The sequence below is a fragment of the Rhinolophus hipposideros genome (genome assembly GCF_964194185.1).
Source record: "Rhinolophus hipposideros genome assembly, chromosome: 10".
Classification (NCBI taxonomy): domain Eukaryota; kingdom Metazoa; phylum Chordata; class Mammalia; order Chiroptera; family Rhinolophidae; genus Rhinolophus; species Rhinolophus hipposideros.
This window is the reverse complement of record NC_138056.1, coordinates 75,686,920-75,704,397: the sequence shown is the minus strand read 5'-3', so window position 1 is coordinate 75,704,397 and position 17,478 is coordinate 75,686,920. Positions and strand designations below refer to the sequence as shown.

Below are 17,478 nucleotides of genomic sequence, written 5' to 3'. Positions count from 1 at the left end.
TCTACTCTAGACTCTGCCCCCGGCAATTCCTCTGCCCGTGCTTGTCTTCTCAAAATGTTTTCTGACTTGTGAATCCTTTCACGACCCGAGTGACCACGACATTGTTTAAGCCACGCAGTCTTTATACTTTGTTATTAGCAGCCAAAAGTGACAACGTCATGGTCCGTTTCCATAACCTTATCACTAAACTACCTCTAGTTTTGAAAGTTAAATATTTCACAAGTTTTCGTGTGTAAAACACGAAATAATCTTTTTTATTATTATCTGACATAAAATTTAAATTTTGGTTATGACAAGGCCTATTGAATTGATGAATGAATGTACTAATCACCTCCAGGTTTAAAATTTTTGACCTCTTCCAGGCATGATAGCCATATGCTATCATCAATGGAAAAGTTACATTCCTGATAGCTTTCATTTTGAACTAGAATTCGAAGTCTAAAAGAAATAAGTGGTTATTTTCATATTTCTGATTCCTAAGGCTGGCTGAGATGTACTATTTCACCATGAAATATATAAATATACCTATCATAAAAATTTTAATTAAACTCTTAGAAACTATTTTATAGAACATCAACATTTTCTGGGTAGGTGAAAGCTTTTATATTACATTTTTATTTTGCAAGAAAATAAATTATACAACTTAAAAAATAAAATCCAAAAATTAAGCAGTTCATCAAAATATTTCAGCCGACTGCATACAGAACCTGCTACCACTTAAAACTGTACAGCATTATCATCTCAGTATGTAGTGGCACACATTCAAATTCGTATATACCATATGAGGATAGATTACAACTTAAGAACTCAAATTTGTTCAGCACTCCAGACGACATATATGTGTAGATGACAGGAAAGCTCTCATGTAATGTTTATTTCACAAACATGACCTTGGAAGAATTTATAAGACAGTATCCAGTCATTTACATGAAAATAGAAAAACCAGCTTGAGTTTAAGATAGCAAATCTTTCTGGAAAACTAGCAAATCTTTCACCCAAATTGAATTTTTAAAATTTGCCCTTTGAGCAAAGGGCTAATGAACTACTGCAAATAATGCAAAATACTTTTAAACTACCCCAGTCATATTTTGTGTTACATTTTAATAAAAACCAAAATTTAGAAAACTAACATTTCATTTTTGGAAATGTTAACATTTATGCACAAAATAAGAGACTTATGTAGGTTGACAGAATGCAGGGACCTTTCCAATAAATGTAAAAATTGGAAGACTTCAGAATTTATTTCAAGATCCTCATTAAATCACTTTAACAGTAATGGTCTAATATTTATTTCGCTATAAGCATTAAAGTTGCTCTACAGTTTTACTTTGTTAATTGTGTTTCATGTCTTTTTACTCTGTCGATGAGATGGCAACAAAGGCTAACATTTTCCAGATGGCTCCATCTTTAAACTAGAAGATAATTGCTGGAAGCTTAAATTAATCTCTGAAGAGTCATACTGCCACACTACTCATGAAAAAAAAGTATGTATTTTTTTCCCCTTAACTATGTCAGGTTTCCACCCTGCTCAGATAGCACTAATTTTAAGTGCACATTATAGAAACGGGATCTGACAAAGGATACTAATTGTGATTCTGCCTTTAGCAAATTGCTGGTACTTTTTTTGTTTCAATTTAAATTAGGAAATCTACTGTGAAAACATATTTAAAGAAAATTCAATAATGGTATAGGCACCTTATCAACTCCATAAACACCAAAAAGTAGTTAAACTTTTGTGTCCATGACGAAAAAAATGATGAAAACTTTGAATCTACAGTATTTACTGCTGTTCTATCCCCCCAAATACAATTAGGACATACTTAGCTATTAAAAAGTTTATAAAATTTAATAGAAAACTTTGTTATGGATTTATTCACTTTTTGTTAAATCTGCCTTTATAAATCAAAACATTATGGCTCTCATTCTTAAATTAAGTGACCCAAATGATTAGAAGTTCCAAAAAAGTTCTGAGAACAATTATGGTTTAAAACAAGTCTTAAACTTTAAAAAATGGCCTGTAATATTCCCTTCCATTGTTTCTTACTTTTGGCATTCTTGTATTGGATAAGCAAATATGCCAATACCAAACTATCTGTTAAACATAAGGACAATTATTATAAAATTTTAAAAAATTTATCCATTGTTAGCATTAGAGAAAATGGTGAGCACTAATTGAGTTTAATTCTTCACAATATGCTCGGTCTAATAATTGACGTATTCTACCTTAGAGCTGAAGTGTAAGATTTTAAATTAGAAAGAAAATTCCAATTTCCTATGAGTTTCAGAACTGGCGTTTGACTATGACCAGCAAAACCTTGTATGTTTTAAATTCGCTTTCCTCTCTCTCAGCAGATAGCTCACAGCACCTCTTGAGACTGGGGACAGATTACTTGGAATTACTGTATGTTAATCCTGTATGCCTTTCAATGCTCCAGCACTGCATTTCCTACTATCTTCAAAATCATATGTTTAAAATTTTACTTAATATCAAACAAGATATAAAATAATTTGCAAGAAAATTTGAAATGTGCACCGTAATGAATAAAAATCCACGTTGAGCCATTCTTTCCCAATGGGGAATAAGTTTTTCTCTTTGAAGTTGTCACGTCCTTAAATCCTAAAATCTTCCCTACTTAGGGTATTCAGTCACCAGCAACTAGGAAATTGCTACTTTAGACTGACTACTAAAGGAACAAGGTAAGTGTTGCCTTCTGAACATTTTAAAAATGTTTATTTTTAAAATATATAAATATGTATGTACATATATTTGGCAAGCTTACTGCTCGTATTAAAACTGCAACAATTTTGTTTATGCTTTTCAGGTCTTACATTGTAGTTTTTCTCTTCCTCCTAGGTTACTGATACTTATTACTTTTAAAAACAGAATGTCTTCCTTTCCAGAAACCTGAGGCTACAAATCTCTAATCAAGAGACTTTAAAATACCAAAATATTTCTATGCTACAAATTAAGAGATCAGTTACATAACTGTATTATGTGAGAGCAAGAGATTTCTGCCTTGTTTTAATAAATTTGGGTATAGCATAATAAATATTAGGTATTAAGTGTGTTTATTAACATACTTAATATGTTTCCTTTGCTATTTTGACTGCAATCAAAATGACCTGTCTCCACACATTTTCTTAAACAATTGAAGCAACAATTAATATAAGCTTCACTTTTTCAAAACAAGCTCTCCAGACATATAAGATAAAAAACTCCTTATCATTTAACAACCAACAACTAAAACAGCAGTTTCCTGCTTAAAGAAAGCCAACATTTTTAAGTTGGAAAAATTTAATACCATTTTTAGGTCACCATTAAAATCCAGTTATACTGAAGCAGTGTTTGAACAAATAATTTGATACTTACTAAATACTTATCTCCTCACCTAACCTGCCCTCTCCCAATCTTGTGTAGACCAGCTCACTCCTTTGATCAAAAGAAACCAAGAGTGCTATTTCTAGTTTTAATTGCATTTTTAAAACAAAACATAACAGCATTTTTCAGTGCACAAACATAACAGCACTTTTCAGTGCACAAATTCAGTGAAGATCCTTCGTTGTGCAAGTATATTTTTGTAAGAGAGGAAAAAAAGAGAGAAAAGCAGTAAGAACCCCGCCTTCACCCTTCCCAACTGTATTTCTTCTGGTGGGTATAAATCAAATTTACTTTTAAAAGTTCATAAAGGGCTCTTCATGAATGCAAGTTTCTCCACAAAACAGCATGCCGTCAAAGAGTTTGCAACATGAAGGTATAATGCCGTCATGCCAACTAATGTGATTGGTAAAATATAGTTGTTTTGTTAGGTAAGGCAGAGATTTTAATAGTTATGTAATCAAAGTCCAAATAAACCTTCCTCCAGCACAAACTGTTACAACTTACTGCCCAAGCACTCCAAAATTTGGGTTCTTAATATTGTTCATGATATTCAAAATTATGCCATATATATGAAAGTGTTGATATCAGATTCATCTCTTCTGATGTATTTGTGCTCTATTAGCCATTCTATTTGCTCTTTAATCATTTTCTTTTGTGGCAAGAACATGTTTTTCAAAATTTCTACTAATTCAGTCTGCAGCTGAGCATTACTAATTTTCTTTCTCATCTTCATTATTTGTATGATAGCTTCCTAAAAGAAAAAAGAAAAATGAAAAAGCATTACTATATTATTTTAAGTAAAACAAAACAAAAAGTGACTTTTATGCATTTCATCCTCTATCTTATATCCATCCAAAATTATCAGCCATCATCAGGAAATTAATCTTGAGACTAGTATCTTTTACTAAACAGATAGTTTTTTTCTCACTATAAAAGAAAACCTGATTATAGAGATTTATAAAGATTTAAAAAATGAGGAGAAGCAAAATTATAACATCTGTGCTGTAATGTTTTGGCTAATTCCTTTCATTCCTTTTCCATACCATCCTTTTTCCATACCATGTGATAAATTTAAAAATTTTATCTTACCTGTGAACACCATATGTACATAAACTGGTATTGTGTTAAAAACCAATTAAGATACAACAAACCCCTTACGCATACTTCCCCCTTGTATTCAGTTATTTGTGTAGGAGGCTGATAATGCCTGCTTTAAAAATCAGTAATTACTACTCTCTATATATTTACCAGATAAATTGTATTTGTTATAAATATTATCTTCAGTGTGTACTGATTCAATGAAATGTTTTAACTTTCTTCAGGAGTAAGCATTTTTTCGTCTAAGTCAATTTTATCAATATTTTCCTTGTTGGTTTCTTAATTAATTACTATTAAGCTTGTAATAGTAATAATTAGAAAATTATTTTATATTCTTTTTTTTTTGCCTTTTGCAGTACAAGCTTTCTTCTTAGCCAACGAAAGGCATCCATCTGCCTTGCTGGAGATTGGACTTATTTATAAAGGAAATGTGAAAACAGAAAATGAGGTAATAATTACTTTTAACATTCAAAACGGAATTTTGTAGCAAAGCATTAAGGCTTGGAAGGCAGGTGCTACTGAGTCAGCATAATTCAACTTCCCCTGTCTAGACACAAGGATTCCTTCACTGTCACAAGGAGGTCAGGGGAATACCTCCCATTCTCAATATATCCAGATGCCAAGATCTTGATCACAGAGGGTTATGTCAAAAGTGCAAATAGAAAGAACAGGGAAAGACTGTCCCTTCAGGCGTTTGAAGATTACAGAAACCAGGGAGGAGGAGAGGAACCATTGTAAATGTCCCAATTTCTCCTCTTCTAGATTTGCTAGAGGTTAAGATCACAGGTTGTGTTAAAGAAGTCAAGAGGAAAAAACAAAGCGCAGGGGCTCTAGCTCTGTCCCTATTTAACATACTGGAGGTCACTTGAAGAGTGGAATGTGACAGAAACAATTAGCACTCCTGAATCTTTCGGTTCCCACATAACAGAGTTTAGAGCTAATGGACCTGCCATGGGTCCTTTAGTGGCAGGAAAGGGTGATCCTGCAGCAGCAGATGATAATGCCAGTGTTCCATGTAGGGCAAGGGCGCCACACAGAAGAGGTGGCATAGTCTCAGAGAGCTCAAGAGCCCAGTAAGAGCAGAGGACAGGCAGTCAGAGTAGGGAAGAGACTATGTGGTCCTTACCAACTGGAAAAAGAATAAACTATGTGTTCATCTGCTACACACATCAGCAGGAGATAGCAACAGAAAGTCCAAATCCGATAGGTGACAGATAAAGCACTCCATTGCTGCCAAGAGCAAGAACCCAGGACACTGTCACCATTGTGTAAATATGATGATCCCTTTACTGCCACTAGGAGGTTAAATGAATTCCTCTCACCCTCAACCCATCCAGAAGCCATCTGTGAAAACAGCCAAGAATGGGGATGGGTGGAGGGGGATAAGGGAGAAATAAGCAAGTCTCAGCATTACCTAAAGGGACAGCTTGGATTACTGGATTGGGCATAACTATGGATCAGTTTAATACAAAACAAAAAACCCCATTTTCTCTGCACACCTTACAGTATAACTATACTTGCCATCCCATTATACATCTGGGATTTATACAACTCTAACCCAACTGAAATTTGCCTTGGTGTAGCCATAAATTAGGAATATATCCTGATTTCCCCCACAACAGTAAAATTTCCCAAAACTTCTTATTGAATAATCCATTCCCTTTCCATGGGCCGTGGAAATGATTTCCCTTATTGTAAAGTTTGTCTAAACTTAGATATAAGGTTTAATTCTGAGTTATTTTCTTCGATCTGCTTGTCACATCGTCTTTTTGTAGGTATTTTAATAAATTTTAATATTCGTTGAGGCAAGTTCTGCCACCACCACCACCTTATTTGTATTTTTGAAGGTTTTCAACCACTTTGACTATTTATTCCTTCTGATAAAACAGAATCAATCTGTGAAATTCCAAAAACAATTCTAGTTGAATTTTTAAATGAAATTCAGTCAACTTGATAGTAATAAGAGAAAAATTCACTCATTAAGTTATTCGGCCTCATCATTAAAGAATGCTGAGCAAAAGAAGCCAGATACCAAGAGAACATACAGTGTCTGATTCCATTTATAGGAAGAGGAGAACAGGCAAAACTAATCAGTGGTGATAGGAATCAGATAGGTTGGAAGTAGGCAGATTGGCTGGATGGCAGGCACGGGGAAATTACTGGCGTGACAGGTATGTTCTGTATCTTAATTGATCTGGTCACATAGGTATATGCATTTATCAAAACTCACTGAAAACTATAATTTGAATTCTATGCTTTCTTCTCTCTGTTATTTTCCTCTTAAGTTTTAAGCTTTCTATATTCCTAATTAGAAAAGCAATTTTTATGTATTCATATTTTCTCTGCTCCTTCATCATATGATCTATAAATAATAAAAAGTTTAGTCTTTTCCTCTTATGTGTTTCGTATTTCATTGCATTGGCCAGTAGTTTCAAATGATATTAAATAAAAATAGTAAAAGTGGGAAAACTTCATTTTAGTAAGACTGTGTCTAAAGTTAAACTGTCATATATTAGCTTACAATAGGTATTCTTTATCGTGTTCAGAAGGTATCATAATTCTAGCTTTAAAATGGTTTTAAAAAGTTCCACAATTTCACATTACAATGGAATGACAAGTCTCAAATAAAATTTAAAATATGTCAGTCCTAGAATTGTAATTTGTTGCTGAGTTACGTTTATTCAGGTGTCGTCAAAAGAAGACATAACCTAGAACCCAGGCCTTGCCCAGCCAACAGACCTTACCAGAGTCCGCCAAGCCACGCGGACAGCATCTCTTTCAGCAGCTGAGAGAATGCTGCCAATACAATTTTTAAAATCCAGTAAAATGAAAATTAGATCTTCCTTACAAAATGTCTGATAACCCACATGCTTTTAAATTCAAAAAAGGTTTGAAGATTAAAAAAAAAAAAAAATCAACAAAAAGTCAAATTTTTTCAAAATTTAGACATTCTGTCTTAACATTACAAACCTGGGTTCTTAGTATTCTTAATTGAACTATTCCTTCATTCTCTTCTTCTCTCATTCTTTCTGTAGTGAGCTGCAAGCGTCCAATCAAGTTGATTTTACCCCTTTTCTGAACTTTTGCATTTTTTCTAGAAAAAACATTTAATCAAATATTTTAGTGAAAGGCCTTTTAAACATATTATAGAAACAATGTCTGAGATAAGAGAAATATTCTAAAAATTAATATCCAGAACGGTTTAAAGGAAAAGTAACAAATGACCAACATATAGCTTTATTTAAAATGAACCCTACGATTTTCCTAAAACACAAAAAGGTTCTGTTAATAAAATATGGGTGACTATACTCCCTGTAATAACAAACAATATAATTTATACTGCCATGAAATTGATTAGATAATTGAAGATATACAGGTTGTAATTCAGCATTATCTTCTAACTAGATAACTAGATCTTAAGGACAAAAAATGCTTTGTGTGGATAACACTGCTTTAAAATGCAATAGGATGGTTTACTTAAAAGATGAAAGCAACATAGAATGTCAGACACCAAAATATTTCATGAAAAATATGTAAAGAAGTAAACATCTCCAGTTCATTAATATGTTTAATAAACAACTAAATGGCATCAATCCAGAGTGATGACAGTATATGGATGTGTTTTAAATATCACGTTAAGGAAAATAATTATTTTGCTAAAAATGAAGCACTAAAATTCAAACAAGGTAGTTTTATTTTAGATCAACCAACATAAAACTTACATTAAACTGAACTCCTGGTTCACTGAGAAGAGGGTACCTTCTGTGAAGTCTTTGGGTGAGTTGACTTGAGGTTCGTACAATAAAACTTGCCGTTTGAGCTTTGGGAAAGCTACTAAAGACTATGAAGAATAAAGAGGAAACAATTAGCATCTATAAACAGCACTAAATACAAAGATCAACATGAACGATATAGGTGAGAAAGGATTATAAGCACGAATTCAGAATTCAAACTTTTATTCGGTACCTCCACGAATATAACAAAGTAAATGCTCAATAAGGAGGGAATGAGGAGAAAAGAGTTGGCTATGAGGAAGCTATAAATGTTCTCTTTACAATATAAGACAAGAAACTAGAGGGACTGATCACATATGACCCACAACAAACACCACCTGTCAGTTATGTACCAGTTGTTTCTCTCTAGGTAATCATTTATTCTGAGAATGTAGGTATGAACGAGGAGGCTAATGAGGACATTTTACAAGACTTCAAACGACCACAGTTGTCTTAGATTTTTGGTCATCTTAAAATCTTTGAACACATTCTCATTATGAAATCTTTCATCACACTCCTCACAGGTAACCAATGCAATTTCACCCCACTTTTTTTTGGTCTTTCTCCATCTAGTAACTTGCTTGTTTTCAATTTCTTTTTTTCCATAAATACCTCATTAGTGTATTTTTCTTAGTTAAAAGTCATTTGAGTGTGTTATGAATTCATAAATCAATTATAAGCAAGCCAACACGATTTCCTGTTATGTGAGAGGATACAATTTAAAAAACAAAACACATAAAACAAACCCATAAAGTCCTTCTTAGCTCAGCATCAGGGAGTTCAGTTGCAAGTTTTAGATTTTCAAAGCTGATTTTCTCTCTGGGTCTTTGGTTCCATGCAAACAACACAGCCAGCTGAAACGTTGTTACCTCCAAATCATACTGACCTACTTCATTCTTAAATGTTATCTATAATAGATAAAATAATTAAAAAACAATAAGAATCTCTTCATAATGATGATCATCTATCTACCATCATTATCTCTTACATGAGATTATATATGGCAAAGACTGGTGGTTGTCTTCCAATATCCATTCATTCTTTCTTACATGGTAATAACATTTTTAGCAGACCTTAATGATTGCCCAGAATAATGACTCATCTCCCAGCGATTCCTGGAGCAAAATTTAGCCATGTGACTAAATTCTGGCCAATGAGATATAAGTGGAAATGTTGAAGGAAACTCCCAGAAGCTGCCCTTAAAGGAAATATACCCTCATCTTTCTTTTGTATTGGAAGACAGACATAGTGGGGGTCATATTGGATTCTGCAAACAAGGGCAATGCCTGAAGAATGATGCTATAACCAGAAGCCTATGTCCCTAACAAGTTCAAGGTCCAAGGCTATTGTACCTGCTCAAACTTTTACATGTGAGAGAAGCAAAGATCTATCTTGTTTAAGTGGCTCTTATCTGGAGTTCTGCTACTTTCAGCCAAACCAATAGCTGAACTAACACAATCTACTTACAATTCCATTTGACATGAGATGATGCCAATGCAATTTTCTACCACTATGATTTTTTTTGTAGAATTCTTCTACTTCAGGTATCAAATCCTCTAGTTCAGTAGGAAGTGAGACAAAGACTTTCTCAGAACTTCTTGACCAGGCTCCAGCATTCAAAATTTTTATATTAACTGAATCAGCTGTAGGCAAGAATATTAGAAAAAAAGTAAATAATGTTAACACTGGATAAAATTCAAAATAAATAAACATACATACACACAGGGTAAGCTTTTGGTGAAAAATAAATATGACTAAAGTTTTTGTTAAAAAGTGTCCTTTTGTTTCCATAATAAGAATTAGCAAATCTAAACTGTTCTGCAAGATGTCTTCAAGGAATGTGGTCTTTGTAACATCTTTGTATGTATTACTGCCAAGATTTATTTTTAATTTATTGGAAAACAAAGATACTCTTTTTTAAAGTTTAAATATATACATATGTATTATATACATAAATTATAAAATAATACCTGGTAAAGCCAATTTATTATTTTTGTGCATTTCCTTAAAAGCTTGATTCAAATCTTCAGATACTTTTATGTCCTGAAACATTCTAGCAAGCTTGTTTACATAATCTGCTGGCATACCAACTTCCTATGAAAACCAAAAACAGAGATGTAATAAATAATATAAAATCTGATATACTATTAGTAAAAATTTTAAAGGAAAACTACATCTTAGATGCTTAATACAAAATTCTTCCTCTCTCTTTTATTTATTACAATGTTTGTAGTCTAACATCTATTAAATTTCACTCTTAATACCAATAGGGTAATACAAGCAAGCCTGGTTTCCTTGCATGATTGAAATATGCATGAATTTCAGTTACCACAGAATAGATAAATAGCACCAGTCAATTCACTCACAACACAGTTCAACTTTCAGTACCACTATATGTTAAATGTCAGTAATGCGTAAAGTACAAACTTCATCTCTAGCTCCTCAATCTACAAATCACTATACAAATGACAAAACACATATCAATGATCAATCACAATACTTCTTTCAAAAATCTGTTAGTCTTCTGTTGATTCAGTTTACGCAGACGACAAAGCATATAGTTTTATTGCATCCTTGTCTTCCAGTGATAAATCCATATGACATTAACAAAAATGGCCAACAAAAATGATAAACTTATACCAATAAAAATAATCCTCGAAGTTAAAATAGAACAGAGCTGACTGTGGTTGTAATGTTGATACTACCAACGGTGAAGACTCTATGCAGAGGCATAGCAATTTAGTGAAGGTAAATTATCAACATAAATGAGAAAAAAGGTAAGTGACAAAAAAAGATAAGATGCCCCAGAGAAAGAGACACCAGCAAAAACTTTCATGACATTGAAAGACCAAAAGACCAAGGGTTGAAAGCTGATCCAAACTTATAGAGAGTATGACAATTCTCCAAGGCATACAAAAGATGCTCGCTCTGTATTGCAAATTACATGACAAGAAGGCAAGTGCTAGTCAATGTATTCTTCATTTTAATAGTGTTATTGAGATAGAATTCATCTACCACAAAACTCACCCTTTTAAAGTGTACAATTAAGTGGATCTTTGTACAGTATTTATGGAATTATGCAACCGTCACTGTCGGACACATATATCACCCCAAAAAGAATCTTTATACTTATCAGCAGTCACTTCCCTTATCCCCTCCCCTAGCTCCTTGGGAACCACTAATTTACTTTCTGTATCTACAGAATTGGCTATTTTGGACATTTTGTATAGGTGGAATCATACGTTATGTGTTTTTTTGTGTGACTAGGTTGTCAGCATAATGTTTTCAAAGTTCATCCTTGTTGTAGCATATATCAGGACTTTATTTCTTTTTATTGCCAAATAATAGTCCATTGTATTGATAGACAACATTTTATCCTTTCATCAGCTGACTGACATTTTGGGGCTTTTCCACTTTCTGGCTATTATGAATAATGCTGCTATAAACATTCATTGTGTAAGTTTTTGCGTGGTCATATTCATTTCTCTTGAGTGGAATTACCTAGGAGTACAACTCCTGGGTCAACTCTATGTTTAACTTGTTGAGGAACTACATAGAGTTTTTCAGTGTGGTTCCACCATTTTATACTCTCACCAGCAATGCATGAAAATTCCAATTTCTCCACTTCCTTGTCAACATTTATTAGTGTGTCTTTTTTATTCTAGCTATCTTAGTGGAAGTAAAGTGGTACCTCATTTTGGCTTTGATTTGCCTCTCCTTAATGATCAATGATGTTCAGCATCTTTGCATATACTTGTTGGCCATTTGTTATCCTCTGGGAAGAAATGTCTATTCTAATCCTTTGCCCATTTTTAATTGAGTTGTAAGAATTCTTTATATATTCCAGATGCACTATCAGAAATATGAATTGCAAACATTTCCCTAACTACTCTTATCTTTTACAGGGAAATAAAATATTTTAACTCTGAAAGTTTATGTTTTAAATTAGTGTACTAAATACATACCAATTTTACTAGTTTTTTTCTTTTTCCTATATAGTTATAACAGAAAGACTGTTTAATATTTTGACAAAAATTTCTGAAATCAGTCACAAAACTATTGTCCCCACTGATTGTTAATATTAAGATCAATCTGCATGGTTTCAGTCTGCAAAGTAATTTTTACCATCCCACAGTACAAAGAAACATCTGTAATTTGAAATACAAATATAAATGAAAGACATTTTAATGTAACTTAAATTCCATTAAAACAAACGGAAAGGAACAGACAACATATGGGAATTTTGGGAATTTAGTCACAATTAGCAATGATCACCCTAAATAAGCCATCAACTTTACCTGTTGGTTCTTTTTGCTACGTAGAAATATTTATTTACAAACATCTCTATAATACAGAAAACATCATTTAGTACAGAAAACAGTTTAAAAATGAAATTATTTTTCCTGTAACCTATTTAATAAGGTCAGTTCTAATGAGAGCAAAGGTACTTCACTAAAAGCCTTTATTAAGAAAATATACTTTATTAGATATCATTTTATTTTATATAATAGATGCTATATGCTTATAAAATGTTCCCTATTTCTTTGACATTAAAGATATCACCAAAATGTATTACTTAAGGTTATATATGAACCATATTAAGAAAACCAAATATTAAAAAAATGTACTTACTCTTAGCCACTCAACCATATTCTCTTCAATTTCACTATCAGCAGAGATGTCCAATATAAGACGTCGTGTCAAGTGAGCTTTGTGATATCTCATAAAAACATCTTTGTTTTGTACGTATTTGAGTACCAAGAGCTGTACAGAAAATGTTACTGTCAATTTACATATATGTTTAGACACCTCTCATTTACACCTCTCTATGTCTCCCAATTGTCAAAATTCAGAAATTTATATAAACATATAAATTGCCCTACTAAATTGCCCATCTCTGAAAAGTAACCAGTCCTGATAACACTATTTTTTACTTCTAAAGTTAGCAAATTTCAAAACTATAACCAAATAACTCCTTAGAGTTCCTAGAAACATCAAGTTCTTATTCCTAGAAACATCAAGTTTTCAAATTTTATATAAAACGTGATAAAATTTTACATGAAAAGCAATGGTTCCTCCCAACTTTCTCTTCTACATATTTTCTTCACCTTTTTCTGACAGTAATCTTCTAGACCTTTTAGTCTATACTTTCTCTATATCTTTATTATTTTCCTCTTTGTATTCCTAGACTTATATGACATTACACTAACAACCAGAAGACAAACAAAAATGAAAGCAACTAATTCTTTATCTACTCTCACTCATACCTGGTTATATAGTTTAGACTCAAAAAAACAGAAGTAAAAAACTCCCAGTCTTTCAACAATCATTCCAAACACCATCAGCACCATACTCCCTGCCCTCCCGCCCTCACTTTTTTTTTTTGTCCTTTAATAGGTGCTAGAACTTAATTACCCAAAAGAATTGATCAAGTGGAAGAATTAAATGCTGTTTCCCTTTCTGGAAGCGATAGAATAAAAATTTTCAGTGGGAGATGGCCAGTTAGCTCAGTTGGTTAGAGCGTGGCGCTCTTAACACCACGTTTGCTGGTTCGATCCCCACATGAGCCCACTCTGAGCTGTGCCCTCCACAACTAGATTGAAACAACTACTTGACTTGGAGCTGATGAATCCTGGAAAATCACACTTACATACATAAAAGATTTAAAAAATGTTTTTTTCCAGGAAGAAAAATAACTGCCTTATAGAGACCTTGCACTGTAAAATTTCATATTAATTACACATTTTTAAAAACTTGATACTATCACAGAGAGTCTTATGAGCAAAACACGAATTCAAAGTAAGGTAATTAAATCTTTTGAAATTAAGAAAAAAGATTTCTGTACCACTTCTTTAAGTTTTGCTTCAATCTCTTCAGAGGTTAGTTTTTTGCTTAATGGTGTTTTTCTTAGCAACATGTCACAGTAATTGGCAAGCAGCTCAGGGCATTTTGATTCAGGCTGAGTTTTTAGTCCCACCCTAAAAAACAAAAACAGTTAATGAAAAATGATTGATATTTGCAAACTTTTTTTATACAGCCAATTTTTCATAAATTTCTTATGTGATCAGAGTTGGGATTAGGATGAACAAGAAGACACCTAGGGTGCATGATTTAAGGAAGCACACACTCAGATTCTCGTGAGCATGCTTGTAGGACCCTGAGGGTGAGACTTCGTTATATTTTGTACCCGAAGTGTCTCCTTGCCTCATTCTAGTGGTGGCCATGCCAATGATCTTTAAAAGATTTTATTCAGACACTTGCTAAAATACTTTTGAAAACTGTGCAAATCCATGCATATTTATATATTAATAATTAAAACTTTTCATTATTATGTTAAAACTGTGTCTTTAGTCTTTGAAATGTTTCCAATGTAACCTAAATTCTATAGTGATGTGATAATGACCATCACCCATTTTGAAAAACTGTAAACAAATGTTTCTTAAACAACGAAGAACTTGTTATCTTTCAGTTAATAAACAATAATCTACAACCAATGTATGGTATCTTTATGCTTGAAAGTCTTGTATTTCTCCTTTATCCTACTTCTTTAACATATTTATACGTACATTCAACATTTAAAAATTGTTGTGTATATAAAATTCAAGGGTTATTTTACCAGAGTTGAGTTATCCAAATTATTTTAAGCATAAAACTTACCAAAACAACATAAAAAACATGTCAATATGTAAAATTTTACTGTATGTGAAACTCTTAATGAGTGGATGAAACTTTTTCCCTTCCAATTATAAATCACAATCAATTTTATTTCTACTTTTTATTTTTCTAAATTTATGTCTTTGCCCTGAAATATCTTACTCAGGTAAGTAGATAAAACTGGAGGAAGTTTTTCTTATGTTACCCATTTCCTTGAGTACCTCCTGAGTTATTTCCTGAAAAAATACATGATAATCTAACAAAAAGTTATGTTTAATAATGCCATCAAACTAGTCATCAATTATATTGAAGGCAAAGAATTGGAAACGATCTGACTTGCAAAAGAATCTGATACCTAGTCATTAGAATTACATTTTTTTGTACATCAATACCAATGTTTCAAAATATTCCTTTCTTATGCAATTTGGAGGCTTTTAAAAATATTCTGAGGCAACATATCTCAAGAGAGGTATGCCTTTATTAGCAAGATGAGGAAGAGTAATTGTAGAAAGAAGTGGACATGAGAAATGGCAATCCTTCCACCAGAGGGCTCAATTTTAGAAAAGAGTAGACGTGGAACTTGAGGATTTAGAGAGAAATTATTTCCTTAAAAGTATTCACACTGGCATATTCTAGGCAAGTCTTTCTGTGTCTCTTCAGGTAGACACATGCCAGTCTGAACCACTAACTTACTTCACAAGAATCTATCCATCTCTTCCAATTTATTCGCACTGCCAATGCCTAGCTCCTGGGTGAACTACTGTCAGAACTGCAGTGGTCTATCTCCCTTTCTCCAATTCAACCTGTTGGGAAGACAGCTGTCAGGCTTTTTGTTGTTTCTTTGAAGGCAGTGTGTAATTTTACCCATCTCTGGCTGTTTTAGGTTTTTTCGTTGTTTTCAGTTTGTAGCTGTTTTATTATGATGTACCCAGGAATGCTTTGTGTTTACCCTGCTTGGGATTCAGAGAGATGCCTGAATCTAAGAGTTGGTATCTTAATCAATTTTGGAAAATTTTGGTCAACAACTAAATCTTCAGTTATTGCTTATGCCTTCCTTTCTGTTTTCTATGACCCAATTCCATGTTATAGCTATTTCACCTTTACTCGGGTAACAATTTTCACCTGTTTGTCCATTAATATTAATACTTGTTATTTAAGATTATTATTGCGATGGCATTATTCACATACCATCCATTTAAAATGTGCAACTCAATGACTTTTGAGTATACTCATTTATAAGGTTGTGCAACCATCATCATAATAAAATTTAAAACATTTTCATTAGTTCATTTCTTTCTAAAAATATCTTTTTACTGTAGTAAATATATTAAGCATTTTAACCATTTTAAGTGTATAATTTAGTGGCATTAAGTACATTCACAATATTCTGCAAATATCACCACTATCTATGTCCAGAACTTTTTCATTATCCCAAACAGAAACCCTATATCCATTAAACGATAACTTCTACGCGCTCCCCCACCCCCACCCCCACCCATTCCCTGGTATCATCTATTCTACTTTTTTCTATCAATGAATTTGACTATTCTGGATACCTCATATAAGTGGCATCATACAAAATTTGTCTTTTTGTGTCTAGCTTATTGTATTTAACGTAATAGTCTCAAGGTTTTATTCATACTGTAGCATATATCAGAATTTCATTCCTTTTTAAGGCTGAATAGTATTTGTTGCAGGGATATACATACTATATTTTGTTTATTCATTCATCAGATAATGAATATTTGGATTATTTCCATTTTTTTGGCTACTAAGAATAATGCTGCTATAAACATTCACGTACAAGTTTTTGAGTGGATGTATGTTTTCATTTCTCTTGGGTATACATCCAAGAGTGGAACTGCTGGGTTGTATGGTAACTCTATGTTGAACTTCTTGAGGAACTATCAAACTGTTTCCAAAATAGCTGCACACCAACTATATGTGATTCCAATCTCTCCAAATCCTTACCAACACTTGCTAACATCTTTTTAATTTTAGCCATTCCAGTGGATGTGAGTGGTCTATTGCTGTAGTTAAGCGACTAGTCTTAATTATTTTAAAGAACTTATCTGTTAACTCCAATATTGGGATCATCTGAGAATCTGCTTCTAAAATGATTTTTCTCTTAGTTGATGAGAAGTTTCTCTGCCTTCACAGGACTAGCAATGTCTGAATTATCAGGACTGAATACTGGGCACTGCATAGAAAAGAATCTCTCATTAAGAGTGGGTTCATCCTTTGTTCTGCTCTGAAAGAGGCTGATAACTCTAATCCAATTAAGAATGGAGTTGGTTCAATCAATCTACTTCTGTCTGGTTAGCCACTGAATCTAAGGAATGTCTCTCCTGGGCTTTCAATTATGGCACTATTGGGTTTTGTCATTCCAGTCATGTGTGACTACCAAAAGCTCTACTGTCACTCAGCAGTATTCCTCAGCCTTAGACAAACCTAATTCTTAGCTGCTCTTTTCAGGAAAACACAACTCCAAACCTCAGCTAACTCTGAAAGGTTCTCTCTCACTTCCAGAAGTTTCAAATCTTGTCCTACTTGCTTCTGTAGCTCTTTGCTAAT

The 17,478-nt window shown here is 33.0% G+C and overlaps 1 protein-coding gene across 3 annotated transcripts in view; it reads right to left on the bottom strand.

Moving 5' to 3' along the window:
• Nucleotides 1–599: 599 nt before the first annotated feature.
• Nucleotides 600–17,478, bottom strand: part of CUL5 (cullin 5) — an 88,565-nt gene continuing 71,686 nt past the window's right edge. For all 3 annotated transcript variants that reach the window (XM_081063542.1, XM_081063543.1, XM_081063544.1), the window contains 8 exons: nucleotides 14,096–14,228; nucleotides 12,883–13,014; nucleotides 10,221–10,344; nucleotides 9,718–9,893; nucleotides 8,997–9,158; nucleotides 8,200–8,318; nucleotides 7,448–7,571; nucleotides 600–4,130 (listed from right to left, as the gene is read on the bottom strand). In XM_081063542.1, coding sequence (XP_080919668.1) covers nucleotides 3,936–4,130; nucleotides 7,448–7,571; nucleotides 8,200–8,318; nucleotides 8,997–9,158; nucleotides 9,718–9,893; nucleotides 10,221–10,344; nucleotides 12,883–13,014; nucleotides 14,096–14,228 — 1,165 coding nt within the window. In that variant the 3' untranslated portion in view covers nucleotides 600–3,935. The remainder of the gene's footprint in view (nucleotides 4,131–7,447; nucleotides 7,572–8,199; nucleotides 8,319–8,996; nucleotides 9,159–9,717; nucleotides 9,894–10,220; nucleotides 10,345–12,882; nucleotides 13,015–14,095; nucleotides 14,229–17,478) is intronic.